The 16791-nt window shown below is 29.9% G+C and overlaps 1 protein-coding gene across 3 annotated transcripts; it reads left to right on the forward strand.

Moving 5' to 3' along the window:
• The first annotated feature begins 510 nt into the window (after nucleotides 1-510).
• Nucleotides 511-16496, forward strand: LOC122859093 (histone lysine acetyltransferase CREBBP). 3 transcript variants are annotated; one of them, XM_044162458.1, is made up of 10 exons: nucleotides 511-2788; nucleotides 3748-3921; nucleotides 5247-5533; nucleotides 5641-10088; nucleotides 10712-10828; nucleotides 10925-11059; nucleotides 11153-11629; nucleotides 11726-11891; nucleotides 12151-14749; nucleotides 14844-16496. In XM_044162458.1, the coding sequence occupies exons 1-10, from the start codon at nucleotides 2707-2709 to the stop codon at nucleotides 15314-15316; spliced, it is 8958 nt and encodes a 2985-aa protein (XP_044018393.1). In that variant the 5' UTR covers nucleotides 511-2706; the 3' UTR covers nucleotides 15317-16496. The 3 variants fall into 3 exon arrangements, with proteins under 3 accessions (XP_044018393.1, XP_044018394.1, XP_044018395.1); XM_044162459.1 differs by having other exon boundaries at nucleotides 512-2788; nucleotides 10748-10828; XM_044162460.1 differs by lacking the exon at nucleotides 3748-3921 and having other exon boundaries at nucleotides 512-2788; nucleotides 10748-10828.
• The last annotated feature ends 295 nt before the right edge of the window (nucleotides 16497-16791 follow it).

Genomic DNA, 16791 nt, shown 5'->3' on the forward strand with positions numbered 1-16791 from the left:
CATATGGTCTCATAATACAGTGGTAGCAACACATTTGTTGTTTATACACTGATACAAAAAAAAATAATAAATACAAAAAATATATTATATTTACCAAAATAATTATTAAATTTAAAAAAAAAAAAAATGAATTAACCTTATTTTTTGACACATTCTCCATAAAACAATGAAAAATTTAATAAAATAAATAAAAATAATAATCATAAATAATTGTTGTTGATAAAATTAATAATTATAATTGTTAAATAATTTATTTATTTAGCTATTTTTTAATTAATAAACACAATAAAAGTTGAAAAAAATGAGTAAAAATTTATAAAATCTCAATGAACGTGATTTAAATGTAAATAGTCTGTATCAACGGTCGGCGTTGTATTAGACATAAAATAAATGGTCTAGGTTATAATGTACCAATGAGGATGTATGATAAAGTCACGTGTATATATTGACCAATGAAAATTGACGAGTGTCAACGGCGTCCACTTAACCGAGACACCACCAGTCAGGCATTTTCTGACAAGCGTAGAAAAACTCTCGTCAACAGGACGGCCGCCATTTTACGTTAGGCCGATAACTCGCGCGGTGTGTGTTGTGAACACCCCATCGCGACATATAAACTTTTGTGAATTTAATAAATTTTTTAAATAAATTAATTTCGGCAAAGTGCCGTTTTGTTATCACCTCGTAAAATTATTTAAACAAATCACACATTGCAACATTATCACGAGGGAAAGCAAGTGCAAATGGATTGATAAGGATTACACAAAAAAAGAGAGAGACAAGAAGAAGAAAAAAAAACCAGCAAATAATAATAACATCAACATATAATAATAATAATAATTGAAAAAATTAAATATAAAACAAAATATACATTGAATTATTGTGATGTGATATTATATAAAATAATATTATTAAAAAAAATGTACGCGTCTATTTTGCGCGCCCATTAAACCAAGGTGTTACAGACATAAATGAATGAAGAGTAAGTGCTGGTAAATTAGTTTTGTGTAGTGTGTTTAATATTAGTTAAAGATGGTGCCAGTTGCCGTCGCGGGTGCGTTATCGTCGCTGGCTGGTTGAAAAGTTTTAACGGCGTGCACCCAGCCAGTCTGACACGGTGTGTTGATCAGTGTTGATCACACTTCATCCATCAAATAAACCAAAATTCAATTTTTTTTTTTTTTTTTTTTTTTCAACAAATTTATATTTAACCAAAAAACAACAACAACAAACATCTCATTCAAACAAATATTTATACAAAATAAATAACAACAACAACGACGACGACAACAACAACAAAACATCAATGTTTTTGTGTATGTGTATATATTATTAATATGTGTGTGTGTGTGTTTGTTTGTTTATAAATAAATTTTTTAAATAAAAGAAAAAAGTTTTTATTTATTGGTTATATTTTTTTTTTTGTTAATAATTAAAAAGTAATAACCAACAGAGCAAAAAAAAAAAAGAGAAGAAGAAGAAGTTTATTAAAATGAGAAAAAAAGAGAGAAAAAACAACATTGATAGTGAAACAGTATAAAAAAAAAAATAAATAGAAAAATAAATATATATTATCTAGCTTTTAATATATATATTTTGATGATTAATTAAGTGCGTGTAAATTCGCGCTGACTTTGCTGATTTATCATCTCGTGGAAGGGCCATCGCGTCGAAGCAGCGTTGCCCGCCGCCGCGATCATCCTCACAACCTAAGCGCTACGATCGCTTCAATTTGTGACTCCGGCTGTTGTACGCAATTTTTTTTTTTTCTCATCATCCATTATTTAATAATTAATTCAACAAAATCTACCTATCAATATTAAAATTAATATCAAAATTTGATAATACAAAGCAATAAAACAACAACAACAAAATATAAACAAAAAATATATTAATATATTTAAAAAAAAGCAACAACATACACACAAGGTGGTTATGTCAAAAAGTAAAATAATTTTATTGGACATACTGATGTGTATATTTATTGACTAATGATTATCATCAAAAATAAAAAAATAAAAAAATAACCTAAAAAAAGAAGAATTAATTGTTGTTTTTATGTGGTGTTTATATAAACAAAATAAACAAGTGATACATGGATATTTGTGGTGCTGATGGTGATAATTATTAATGGAGTTAATTGAGATCATTATTTGATCTCAATAAATGATATTTAATTTATAATGCCCGATGGCTGATGCCGATGCAAAGCGTGTACGAGGACGCTTAGCACGCCGCGTTTATTTACAAAATTGTTTATATCAAAATTGTAATAATGAATTTAACGCGGTAGGAGATTTTCTCCACCGCGTATACGAGGATTTATCAAAAGCCTCATTTTATTTGACAAATATTAAACATAACATTGGTGGACCAGACAAATAGTAAATTCTTTTTTTTTTTTCTCAATTTTTTTTTTCCTTTTTTTTTTTACATTTAAAATATAGTAATTATATTGACATAATACCAGTAATTGGTATTTATTGTATATATCAAATGAAGATATATAAACAAATGTATTTAATATAAATAAATATAATATTTTGACTTAATATTAAAAAACAGAAGAGAAAACAAAAAACATAAATTTAAAAAAAAAACGTCGTGGAGTCGTTATTTTTATCAAGTGTTGATTGTTGGTGTGTCGTCAACAATAATCCCTCAATCAAAATATTGTTATTAATTTATTAAATTATCATCTATATCATGGCTGATCATATGGTTGATGGACCGCCTAATAAGCGTCCAAAACTTGGAGACACATTTCAAGGACCTTCTGATTCTTCAGGTGAGTTTTTTTTTTTGACCTTAAATTATTTTAATTTTTTTCTATTATTTTTATGTTAAATTTTTTGTTTCAAGTTATTTTTTATTAAAGCCATTATTATCTCAACAAAGTTGATTATTTTTTTTTGACAATTTAAGCTGTCAATTATTAGACTCCATAAGGTTCAAATACATGACAGTCAAAAGTCGCATTTTGTCTACGTTAACGTCCACAATATTGCATTAATTTTTACATGTTAAAAAACAATATTAAAATGTTTAAACATTTTGTTGAGATAAATAATTTTTATTAATTATTATTATTCGCATGTAGTTTACATTAATTAATCTATTTTTTTATAATTAAATATAATTTTTATTAATTAGTTAAACTTATAAATTGGTCAATGTAGCTTTTTTTTTCCTCTAGTTAACTTTTGTAAATATACATGTTAATAATGATAATAATTTTTCCAATAATATTGTAATTATTTTTTAAATATTATTTTCTTGAATATATTATTAATAATAATAATTTTAGAATTGTAGCGCATGTTGTATGTATAGTTATTATACAAGCATTTTTTGATGATGAAAATTATTTATTTATTTATTTTTTTTTTTTAAATTTATTATAAAATCTATTAAAATTATTGTTTTTTAATTTTTTTTTATTGTTGCTCGCATGAGCTACTGCACTAACTGTTTTTTCTTATAAAAAAAAACAATATCCACCCGAGTGCTATTATTTATTATTTAAAAAAAAAAAACCAGTCATTTTTTGTTCAAAAAATCATAAATAAAATTATTTTTTATTATTTTTTTTTTTTTTTGATAAATAATTAATTTTTTAAAAGTAATAATAAAGAGAAAAATAAATGAAATAAACAAAAAAAAAAATAATCGACAAAGATTGATACAAAATTATTAAAAGCAAAAAAAAAAAAACAAAAATTCTAAAAAATAAAATGTGATATGTAGTGAATATGGCGCCTATAATGATGCACCATTCTTATAACTATGGGGGAGGTGGCAGTGGTAACTTACAACAAATGCAGGGCCCACAACAACAACAACAACAACAGCAACAACAACTACATCTGCAACAGCATCAAATGCAGCAACACTGGAACAACAGTAACACCCAAAGAAGAAGTAAATATCATCAAAGAAAGATAAAAAAAATTAAACAATCAAAACTATAATTAAAAGAAAAAAAAAAGAAGCTGATTTTAATGACAAATAAATGTTATTAATTATATTATTTTTTTTAATTTTATTTTATTCGTTAAATATTATTCATTTTAAAAGCAAAATTCACTTGCCCTCCCCAAAAAAATCTTGACATCATCATTTTTTCATTAAAAAAAAAATCATAAAAATTAAATGGATTATTTTGATTTGTGACGAGAAAATTATATCACAAATAAATGAGCACCACAAATATTAAAAAAAAAAGCTGGACAGGCAAATGACAAATATAATAATTGAAAAATAAATAATAAAATATTTAAAAAGACATGCGGCAACACACACATTCGCTTATGAAGAAAATATGAAATAAATTAATATCTAAAAATCAAGAAGAAATAATATTTGGGTATGACTGTGTTTAATGAAAAAATATAAAACAAATAAATAAACAAACAAAGTGCAATTAAAACTAATAAAAAAGTTAATTTATTTTATTTAAAAAATTATTTTTTTTACATGTGTGTAGATAGTTTTGATATATTTTTAAAAAAAGATCCAAAAAAATATTTAGTAAATTAGTAATTGTCTTATAATTTCATTGATATATTTACTCGGGTGCCTTTTGTTATAAACAAATTTTGAAAAATTGTTTTAAAATTTCTTCGCATGACTTGTACTATCTTTGAAGTTTGCATAAATATCGTAGCTCTTGGCTGCTTTTTGATAGCACGAATTTACAACAACGTTTGCGGTTTATTTAAACAAAAAAAAAAAATTATAACAATTTATAATAATTATTATTTAACGTGCGGTGTATTGTCTCATGTCTTATTTTTTTATTTTTTAGTCATTTATTTATTTTTGTCTGTACCTTGAAATCCTCATGATGTAGAAAATGCTCTTGTTTGTATTATTGCTCTATGTGTTTTGAAATGTTTTTTTTTATATAAATATTCAGTAGAGTATAAATTATTAATTATCATTTAGATTACTTAGATAACAATTATTGAAAAATAAAAAAAAAGCTTGATAAATCAGAGCAGCTATGGTGACGGTACTAATAATACCATCATTATTAAATAAACTAACAATGACATTGGTGTCTTTGGTACATCATTAACTTGAAAGAAGAAAAAAAAATATAAAAGAATTAAATAATGATTGTTGATTATTAGCTCAAATATATCTTATATAAATTAAATTTAAAAAACACAAAAAAATTATTAAATTTGTGAATGTGTTATTAATGTTTTTGTTTTTTTTTTTCTTAACATTTATTTTCTTAGATTATATAACAAACAATGACATGTTTGATCTTGAAAATGATCTTCCTGATGATTTGTTATCATCGGGTTCTTGGAGTTCAGCACCTGAAAGTGCAAAACCACCGGCGACAGGTCCTGGACCAGGTCAACAAAATGGAGCATTAGACTCGGAAATACGTCAGCATGTTCAACAACAACAACAACAACAACAGCAACAACAACAACAACAACTTTCACATCATCTCCTCCAACAGCAACAACAGCAACAGCAGCAACAACAACAACAGCAGCAGCAGCAGCAACAACAGGTAATAAATAAATAAATAAATAAATAAATAAACAAATGATTAATCAAGTGAATTTTGTAATGCATTTTATTTTAAAAATATATTTATTTTAATTTTTAAATTATCAGGGAAATAAAAATCTCGTGGCAAATTCATTGGTCATGGCAGCAGGTTCATTAAATAGTAAAAGTCCAAATATGCAATCACCACCAAATGTATCAGTATCAAAAAATGTTGTTGATCAACAGATGGTTGTCAGTTTGGGTAATTTGCCAAGTAGTATTGCAAGTTCATTAGCAAATAATCAAATGTCATTAGTTAATTCAATGGGTGGTTTACAACCGTCATCAATGAGTATGGCTGGTAGTAATCCATCAATGTCAATGCCAAGTGGTGGAATGAATTCTGCATTAATTATGACAAGTAGTGCAACTGGTAATAATAATAATATGGGTGGTATGGCTGGTGGTGGTTTAGTTGTTGCAAATAGTTTAAATAAACAACCACTAAATACTGTTACAATGATGGGTCCTAATTCACAAGGTGTACATCATCAACAAGGTCCACATGGAGTTGGTCAAATGCAAAATGGTCCAAGTTTAATAAATGCAAGAGCTGCTGCAATGCAACAACAACAACAGCAACAACAACAGCAGCAGCAGCAACAACAACAACAACAACAACAACAACAACAAGCACATATGGTTGGACCAACGAGGGGACAATCACCACATCAACAATTACATCAAGGTGGTATTGTTGGTGCTGGACAAGGTGGTCCAAGAATGCAAGCACCTCCAAATATGCAACAAAATATGACAAATATGAATCAATTAAATTCTTCCGGTCCTTATGGTTATGTTAATCCACTTCAAAGAGGAGTTGGACCAAATATGGCAATGCAAGGTGGACGTTTTAGTGGACCAGGTGTACCAATGGTTAATGCTGGTATTGGTAATGTTGGAAATGTTGGAAATGTTGGAAATATTGGTGGTGTAGGTGGTGGAGTTGGTGTAGGTAATGTTAATGTTAATGTTGGTGGTCAAGAAGGTGGAATGGCACAACAAACACAACCACCAACACCAAGTCCAGCACAACCACAATCTGGTGCACCAACTGGTGGTCAACCAGGTCCACAACAAGCAACACAAGGACAATCAACTGGTAATACACAAACAAGTGGACAACCAGCTGATCCAGAACATCGTAAATTAATTCAACAACAACTTGTATTATTATTACATGCACATAAATGTCAAATACGTGAACGTTCAGCAACAAATGGTGAATCATGGCGTTGTACATTACCACATTGTAAAACAATGAAAAATGTATTGACACATATGACAACATGCGAAGACGGTAAAGAATGCTCAATGCCACATTGTAGTTCATCTAGACAAATAATAACACATTGGAAACAATGTCAACGCACTGATTGTCCTGTATGTTTACCATTAAAACAAGCTGATAAAATGAAAGCAGCAACCAATGCTAATGCAAGAACAGCTGTTGCAACTGCTACAAATCAGCAAACAAATAATAATAATAACAACAATAGTAATAGTAATAATAATAATAACAATAGTAGCAACAATAACAATATTAATAATACCAACAGCAACAATAATAATAGTAATAGTAGTAGTAATAATAATAATAACAACAATAATAATAATAATAACAGTAATAATAATAATAATCAGCAACAACCAAGTCCAAGTCAATCAGAAATGCGTCGTGCATATGATTCATTGGGTATGCAATGTCCAACAACAACACCAGGTTTAATGCCCGGTGGTTTAGGACGTGGTATACGTGGTCCTGGACCAGTTATGCAAGGTCCACCGCCAGGTGCAATGACACCAACTGATGTAAGACTTGCACAACCACAAACTGTTCAACAAAGTGGTATTGTACAACCAGTATTAACTAGTAATCAACAAGTTATTGCTCCAAATGTATCATTACCATTAAATTCTGATCCAACAACAGTATCAGCACCAGTTGTTAATCAAAATGTAACAACAACTGGTTCAGTAACAATACCACCACAACCTCAGCAACAACAACAGCAACAACAGCAACAACAACAACAACAACAACCACCATCATCAATAGCAGCCAATATTCATCAATCAGTTAATATGCAACAATTATTTGGTTTAAATGAATCTGGTCAACCAGCAAATATTAGTGAAAATCGTTTACCAAGTTTACAATTACCTGGTGGTTTAAATGCTGGACAAGTTACAGCAAATCCAGTACAAGGAACAAAAGAATGGCATCAATCAGTAACACCAGATTTACGTAATCATCTTGTTCATAAATTAGTACAAGCAATATTTCCAGCACCAGATCCACAAGCAATGTTTGATAAAAGATTGCATAATTTAGTTGCATATGCGAGGAAAGTTGAGGGTGATATGTATGAAATGGCTAATTCAAGATCTGAATATTATCATTTGTTGGCTGAAAAAATATATAAAATTCAAAAAGAACTTGAAGAAAAACGTCAAAAACGTAAAGAACAACAATTAGCTCAGCAGCAACAACAACAACAACAGCAACAGCAGCAACAACAGCAGCCATTAGGGCCAGGTGGTCCTCCACCTGGAGTGAGGCCGTGCGTACCACCAAATGTTGTTAATCCAGCAGTTCCATCACCCAGACAAGTACCTCCAAATTTACGTAGTCATTCACCGGGTATGGTACAAATTGGAAATATGCCAGGTATGCCAGGTTTACAACATAATCGTATGCAATTTCCTGGTCAACAACAACAACAGCAACCACAATCACAGCCATTACAAAATCCTCAACAGCAATCAATTTCAGGTCAACAAACACAACCAGGAATGCTTGTTGGACCACCTGGACCAAGTCCAAATGCTCAAGCAAACACAAATTCAAATATGGTTAATAATCCTGGTTTAATACCATTTGCTTCACAACAACAACAACAAATGTCACAAGCAAATTTAACAACATCAACAACATCATCATCGGCAACTACTAGTCAATTTCCCACGTCAAATGGTACTTCAGGTTTACCAAATACATCACCAGTACAAAATCAACATCAATTTCCAGATATGGTTAAAGCAAGATTACAACAAGTACATCAACAACAACAATTACAGCAAGCTCAAGCTGTTCAACAACAACAACAAGCACAAGCACAAGCTCAAGCTCAAGCTGTACAACAACAACAGCAGCAGCAGCAGCAGCAACAGCAACAACAACAACAACAACCACCAAGTACACCGGTGCAAAATACAAGTTCAATTCCTCAAGCACCATCGCCTTTTAGTAGTTTACAACAACAAAATAATCAAACAAATCAACAATTTTCAAATACACGGCCAATATCATCAACCACACCAAATGACAATGGTATACCATCTGTAAATACACCACAAACAATACAACAACCATTAGCATCAAGTGGACCAAGTCCAGGACCACAATCAATAACAGCAACAACAACACCAACACCAACTCCAACACCAACAACAACAACGACAACAACGACAAATGGACCACAATCATTATTATCAATATCAACACCACCATTATTACCATCAACACCACCACGTTCATCAACAACACCATCACCAACTGGTGGTATTGCATCACTTGGTAAAGGTATGACATCACAAGAAAGAGCAGCACTTAATGCACCACGTAATTCATCAATGTCATCACAAATGGCTGCATTAGCTGCATTAGATAATGAAAGTTCACCAAGTCCACCAACAAATAATAATAATAAAGGTAAATTAGATTCAATTAAAGAAGAAAATATTAAAATGGAAATAAAACAAGAAGATTTTGGTGATAATAATCATCGTATGGATGGTGGTAAAAATGTTAATGAAGTTGGTGTTAAAAGTGAAATAAAAACTGAACCAATGGATGAAACAAGTAGTGATGGTAATAGTGGTAATATTGGTGGTAGTAGTAGTAATAATAATAATAGAGATGATACTATATCAATAAAAGAAGAACCACGAACACCAATGTCAAGCAGTGGTAGTGGTGATACATCATCTGATACAAAACCAATGGTACCAGAACCAATACAACAACAAACGGGCACGTCAATTGACAAAAAACAATTGTGCTTATTTAAACCAGATAAACTAAGACAAGCACTTATGCCAACGTTTGAAAAATTATATAGACTTGTACCAGAATCATTACCATTTCGTCAACCAGTTGATCCACAAGCATTGGGCATTCCAGATTATTTTGATATTGTTAAGAAACCTATTGATTTATCAACAATTAAAAAAAAACTTGACACAGGACAGTACAGTGATCCATGGGAATATGTTGATGATGTATGGTTAATGTTTGATAATGCATGGCTTTATAATAAAAAAACATCACGTGTTTATAAACATTGTACAAGATTATCAGAAGTATTTGAACAAGAAATTGATCCAGTTATGCAATCGCTTGGCTATTGCTGTGGTAGAAAATATACATTTAATCCACAAGTATTGTGTTGTTATGGAAAACAATTGTGTACAATACCAAGAGATGCTAAATATTATTCCTACAAAAACAGGTCAGTTTTATTATTTTATTATTAATTATTTAATACTATATATAAATAAATGCATAATAATTATTAATAGTTATTAACAATAACAACAACAATAACAACAATATTATTATTATTCTAAAATTTGTTTATTAATTTTTTTTGTTTTTAACTTGGGAGAGAAAAAAAAAGAAAAACTTTTATTACAAGTAATTGTTGTTATTTTTAATATTATTATTAATTTATTTATCATATTATTATTAATCAAACATAATACATTTCATTTGTTCTAACATAATCCCTTTTTTTTTCTATTTTTTTTTTTTTTTGTTTTTCTCTGTCTTTATGTCGAATTAATAATGAAACATGGAAAAAAAAAAATATGTAAACATTTACACATTCTTGTTTGTCACTTGGTCCTTGTGTTACATCCTGACGTCCTTAATTTATTTGTCATCTTGGATAATAAATATTTGGATATGATAAAATAATAATTTTTCAAAATCTAAAAAATTAATTTAACCAAAAAACAAAAATTAAATTAATTAATTAATAACTTTGGATGATACTACGATAATTGGGATAATTATAAATCTAAATTAATTATGGATTGGTATATCTGTGATTATTAATATTATGAATTAAAGAAACAGTATAACAAGTTATGTTCCTTCCTCTGACAGATACACCTTCTGTCAGAAATGTTTCAGCGACATTCCTGGTGATACTGTTACCTTGGGAGATGATCCCACTCAACCACAAACGTAAGCATATAAATATTTATTTATTTATTTATTTATAACTAAATAATTATAAACAATATATATTATAATTAATAAAAATTAATTTTATTTTTCTAGTGCTATTAAAAAAGTCGAATTTCTTGAAATGAAAAATGATCATTTAGAATTGGAACCATTTGTTTATTGCTCTGATTGTAAAAGAAAAGTTCATCAAATTTGTGTTCTTCATATGGATTCAATATGGCCACAAGGGTAATTAATTAATTAAATTTAATTTAATAAAAAAATATATATATATTTAATGATGAAATAATTTAATGTTGTTTATTTTTATTTTTTCAACAGACATACCTGTGATAATTGTTTAAAGAAAAAAGGCCAAAAACGAAAAGACAATAAATTTAATGCAAAACGTTTGCCAGTTACAAAATTAGGTACATATATTGAAACACGTGTTAATAATTTTCTACGTAAAAAAGAATCACGTGCTGGTGAAGTTGCAATACGTGTTGTTGCATCAAGTGATAAAGTTGTTGAAGTTAAACCTGGTATGAGAAGTAGATTTGTTGAAAATGGTGATATGCCTGGTGAATTTCCATACAGAGCTAAAGCATTATTTGCATTTGAAGAAATTGATGGTACTGATGTCTGTTTTTTCGGTATGCATGTACAAGAATATGGAAGTGAATGTACACCACCAAATACAAGACGAGTTTATGTTGCATATCTTGATTCAGTACATTTTTTCGATCCAAAACAATTTAGAACAGCTGTTTATCATGAAATATTACTTGGTTATTTAGATTATGCTAAACAACTTGGGTAAATATATTTATAATTTATAATTAATTAATTGATGATGATTATTATTATGATTATAACGAATATCATATTAATTTTATATTTTACATTTTTTAGATATACAATGGCTCATATTTGGGCATGTCCACCATCTGAAGGTGATGATTATATATTTCACTGCCATCCACAAGATCAAAAAATTCCAAAACCTAAACGCCTTCAAGAATGGTATAAAAAAATGTTGGACAAAGGAATTGTTGAACGAATAGTACTTGATTACAAGGTTAGTTTGTTTATTTAATTATTTATATTTTTTTAGTCCCTGTGTTGTTTGTATAATGTAAATTTTTTTTTATACAATTGTCTGAAGGGACTTGATATTAATTTGCCAGTAGCAATAATTTATGTTTTTAATATTTTACAATATATTTTAAACACTTGATTGACTGGTTACATGAAAATAGTATTTTTATTTTTATTTTTTATTTCAAAAATAATAATTATAATTTATTAAAATGTGTGTTGAATGTATTTTTCATTAGGATATTTTAAAACAAGCAATGGAGGATAAATTATCATCAGCAGCTGACTTGCCATATTTTGAGGGTGATTTTTGGCCAAATTCATTGGAAGAAAAAATTAAAGAACTTGATCAAGAAGAAGAAGAAAAACGTAAACAAGCTGAGGCAGCTGAAGCTGCTGCAGCAGCAACAAATGCAATATTTTCAACAGCTGATGAATCAGAAACTGGGTCAGATGGTAAGAAAAAAGGACAAAAAAAAGCTAAAAAATCAAATAAATCAAAAGCAAATCAACGTAAAAATAGTAAAAAATCAAATACACCACAAACGGGAAATGATTTATCAGCAAAAATATTTACTGAAATGGAAAAACATAAAGAAGTATTTTTTGTAATAAGATTACATAGTGCTCAAAGTGCAGCAAGTTTAGGTCCAATACAAGATCCTGATCCAGTAACAAATTGTGATTTAATGGATGGACGTGATGCATTTTTAACAATGGCACGTGAAAAACATTATGAATTTTCATCATTAAGAAGAGCGAAATTTAGTTCAATGTCAATGCTTTATGAATTACATAATCAAGGATCAGATAAATTTGTCTATACATGTAATAATTGTAAAAGTCATGTTGAAACAAGATTTCATTGTACAGTATGTGATGATTTTGATTTATGTATTAGTTGTAAAGAAAAAGATGGTCATTGTCATCAAATGAAAAGACTTGGTTTTGATTTGGATGATGGTTCATCACCAGCAAATTCAAAACAACAAAATCCACAAGAAGCTAGAAAATTATCAATACAAAGATGTATACAATCATTGGTGCATGCATGTCAATGTCGGGATGCAAATTGTCGTTTACCAAGTTGTGGTAAAATGAAAAGAGTTGTTACACATACTAAAGTATGTAAAAGTAGAACAAATGGTGGTTGTCCAATATGTAAACAACTTATTGCACTTTGTTGTTATCATGCTAAACACTGCCAAGAAACAAAATGTCTCGTACCATTCTGTTCAAATATAAAACACAAATTGAAACAACAACAATTACAACAAAGATTACAACAAGCACAATTATTAAGAAGAAGAATGGCTGCAATGAATGGACGTCAAACTGGTGCTCAAGTTAATGCAATACAAGGTAGTCAACCAACACCAACAACACCAATACCACAACAGCAACAACAGCCACCAGCTCCACCACCACAAGCACAACAACAATCTCTACCACAACAACAACAACAACAACAACAACAACAACAACAACAATCTCTACCACAATCATTACCACAATCACAACCATCTATACCAATGAGTGGTGGTGGTGGTGTTGGTATTGGTATTGTTGGTCCTGGTGGTGTTGGAGGTAATGTTATTGGTGGTATTGCTATGAAACCAGGCATAAGTCCAACAAATTTACCATCACCACATCAAACTGGTATTGGTTTAAAACCTGGTACACAAACACCACCAGCACATGTATTACAAGTTGTTAAACAAGTACAAGAAGAAGCAGCAAGACAACAAGCACCACATGGTGGTTATGGTAAAGTTAATCAATCAAATATTGGACCAGTTGGTGTACAGGGTGGTGTTGTAGGTAATATTGGTGGTAATGTTAATATTGTTGGTGGTGTTATGCAACCACCAACAATGCAACGTTCAATGCCTGTACAAATGTCAAATAATCCACAAGGTACACATCTTATGCCAATGGAACAATGGGGACCAAGATATCAACCAAATGCTGTTATGCAACAAAATCCTGGTCTTCGACAACAAGCACCACAACAAATAATGCAACAAGTACAACAACAAGTACAACAGCAGCAGCAGCAACAACAACAACAACAAGTACAGCAGCAACAACAACAACAAGTACAACAGCAACAAGTACAACAACAGCAACAACAACATCCTGGTCAACCTGGATTAAATATGGGAGTTGGTCCCATGTCAAGGCTACCAAGTGTTATTGGAAGTGGTGTTGTACCTGGTGGTGGACCTGGTGTAGGACCACCAAATGCAAATGTAAATATGCAATCAAAACAACCACTTCAACAATTATTACAAACACTCAGAAGTCCAAGTACACCAGAACAGCAAAGCCAAATATTACAAATACTCAAAAGCAATCCACCTTTGATGGCTGCATTTATAAAACAAAGACAGCAACAAAGTGGTCAACAACATGCTGGAGCTGTTAATCAAATGGGTCCTAGTCAACAACAACAACAACAGCAACAGCAGCAACAAAATGCTGGTAATTTGCAACATATGATGGCCCAACAACAGCAGCAGCAACAACATCCGCAACAACAAGTTCCTCATTCTCAACAACAACCAAGCAGGATACAAATTCAAGCAATGTTATCACAACAACAAGCAAATCAACAACAACAAGCTAATCAACAGCATCAAGGCAATCAACAGCATCAAGCTAATCAACAGCATCAAGCCAATCAACAACAATTACAATGGTATAAACAACAACAAGCAATGAGACAACAACAACAGCAACAACAGCAGCAACAACAACAGCAGCAACAGCAACAACCGTTTACCCAACCACCAGCTCCACCATATGGCCAACAAAGGGCCATTAGGCCACTACTTGGTAATTATTTAATGAAAATTAATTAATAATATTTATGAATTGAATTGAATTGAATGAATGAATTAAAATAATTAATGTATTTTTTAATCAATAGGTTATGGTGGTTTTAATGATCAATCATATGGTCAACCTGGTTTAAAACCAACACCTCCACCAGTGCAATCACCACAGGGTGTTATGGGACCACCTGGTATATTAGGACAACAACAATTAATACAAGCTGGTCGTTCACCACCACCAATACGTTCACCACAACCAAATCCATCACCAAGACCCGTACCATCACCACGTAATCAACCAGTACCATCACCACGTTCTGGTCCAGTACCATCACCTCATCATCATCCATCACATGGTACACCAACACATTCACCAGCTCATGAATTAAGTGGACCAAGTGAAATGATGCTTTCACTTGGTGCTGGTAGTGGTCCACCAACTGGTCATCCAGTAACAATGCCACATCATCCATCACCAGTACCACCAGCATCAAGTGGTAATGATCAAAATGATGTTACACCAATGACACCACAAGATCAATTATCAAAATTCGTTGAAGGATTGTAGTGATTGTTTGCCGTATGATCGATCCCAATTATTCAAATGATCGACAACGAACAAATTAGTGACAAGACGCTTTAAATCAAGTTTATTTTTTTTATTATTTTTTTTTTAATATATAAAACAGTGATTGCACTTGAATTTAATATTCATTGACGGGATTTGAAACTATTGTGGCGCCAATCATTGCATTTTTTTTTTTATATTTAAAAACAAATTATGTGCGCGATAAAATGATGTTGATGAAGATGATGATGATGATGGTGATGTTATGTTCCTAAGTCTCGTGATAAAAAAAAAAAAAAAAAAGTCTCTCCTGACTTGTAGATTTGTACACAAATAAAAAATTGATTACTTATATATATTATTATGTTTAAAAAAGATTAAAAAAATAAAAAAATAAAAATAGAATAATAAAATAACAATTATAGATAATAAAATAAATTAATTTAATATTTTAAATAAAAAGTCATCAATAAAGGTAAACACATACACATACATACACACATAAATATAATATTATTAATGAAATTTTTGTTGTAATATTTTATGTGTATACCAATTGATGAATGCATGTTTATTGAGAAGAGTGTGTATTTGTGTGTTGTGTGTTTTGTGTTGTGTGTTACCTTTTGCGATAACATTTTCCGAGCCAAGGGTCAAAACGCGTGGTTATACTAATCAATTTCCCGGTGACGTTGACTGCAAAAATAATAAATAAACAGAATTTTTACTGAACTGGTGCGTGATATAAATTATTTAAAAAAAATAAAAAATAAAAAAAAAAAAAAAAAAGAGGATAAATGAAATGTTGAAAGTATATGTATATTGAGTTGCTGATTGTCTGATTTATTTAGAAAAAAAAAAAGTAAAATGAATTTTCAATATAATAATGTGTGAGTGAGTGTCTTGTTAATAATAATGTGACTAATTGGTGCGGCTTAGTTATATATCAAATGCCGAATGGGATTTTTAAATAATGCTAAAGAACCTCAAAGACTAAACGAAATTTTAGTCGAAATATTTCATAGACAAAGACTATCTCGCCACACCAAAACATATTTTTTCTTTTTAGATATTTTCTCTCCCTTTTTTTGCCTGTTTAAAATGACCCCTTGCCACTATATGTTTCCACCCAACAATTAATTATATTATATAATAAACAATGTAAAAAAAAAAAAAAAAAGAAAAAACAATTCTCGTAACTGCTGCTTTGCGGACTCGAGCGATATCGTACAAATGTGTTGTGTATACTTAACGTTAAATAATATTTAAGTATAATATCATTGAATGCAGCTAAAGCAATCATTTTTTTTTTTTTTTTTTTAAATTATTATTTTTTTTTTATTATTATTATATAAATATCAATTTTTCTTAGATGACAAAAATGTTATAATGATTTATAAATATATACAAAAAATAAAATAATAACAAAAGTGTTGCATAGTTGGATTCAAAAGCATTTTGTCTTTTTTTTTTTT

Source organism: Aphidius gifuensis, linkage group LG6, assembly GCF_014905175.1.
Source record: "Aphidius gifuensis isolate YNYX2018 linkage group LG6, ASM1490517v1, whole genome shotgun sequence".
NCBI lineage: Eukaryota > Metazoa > Arthropoda > Insecta > Hymenoptera > Braconidae > Aphidius > Aphidius gifuensis.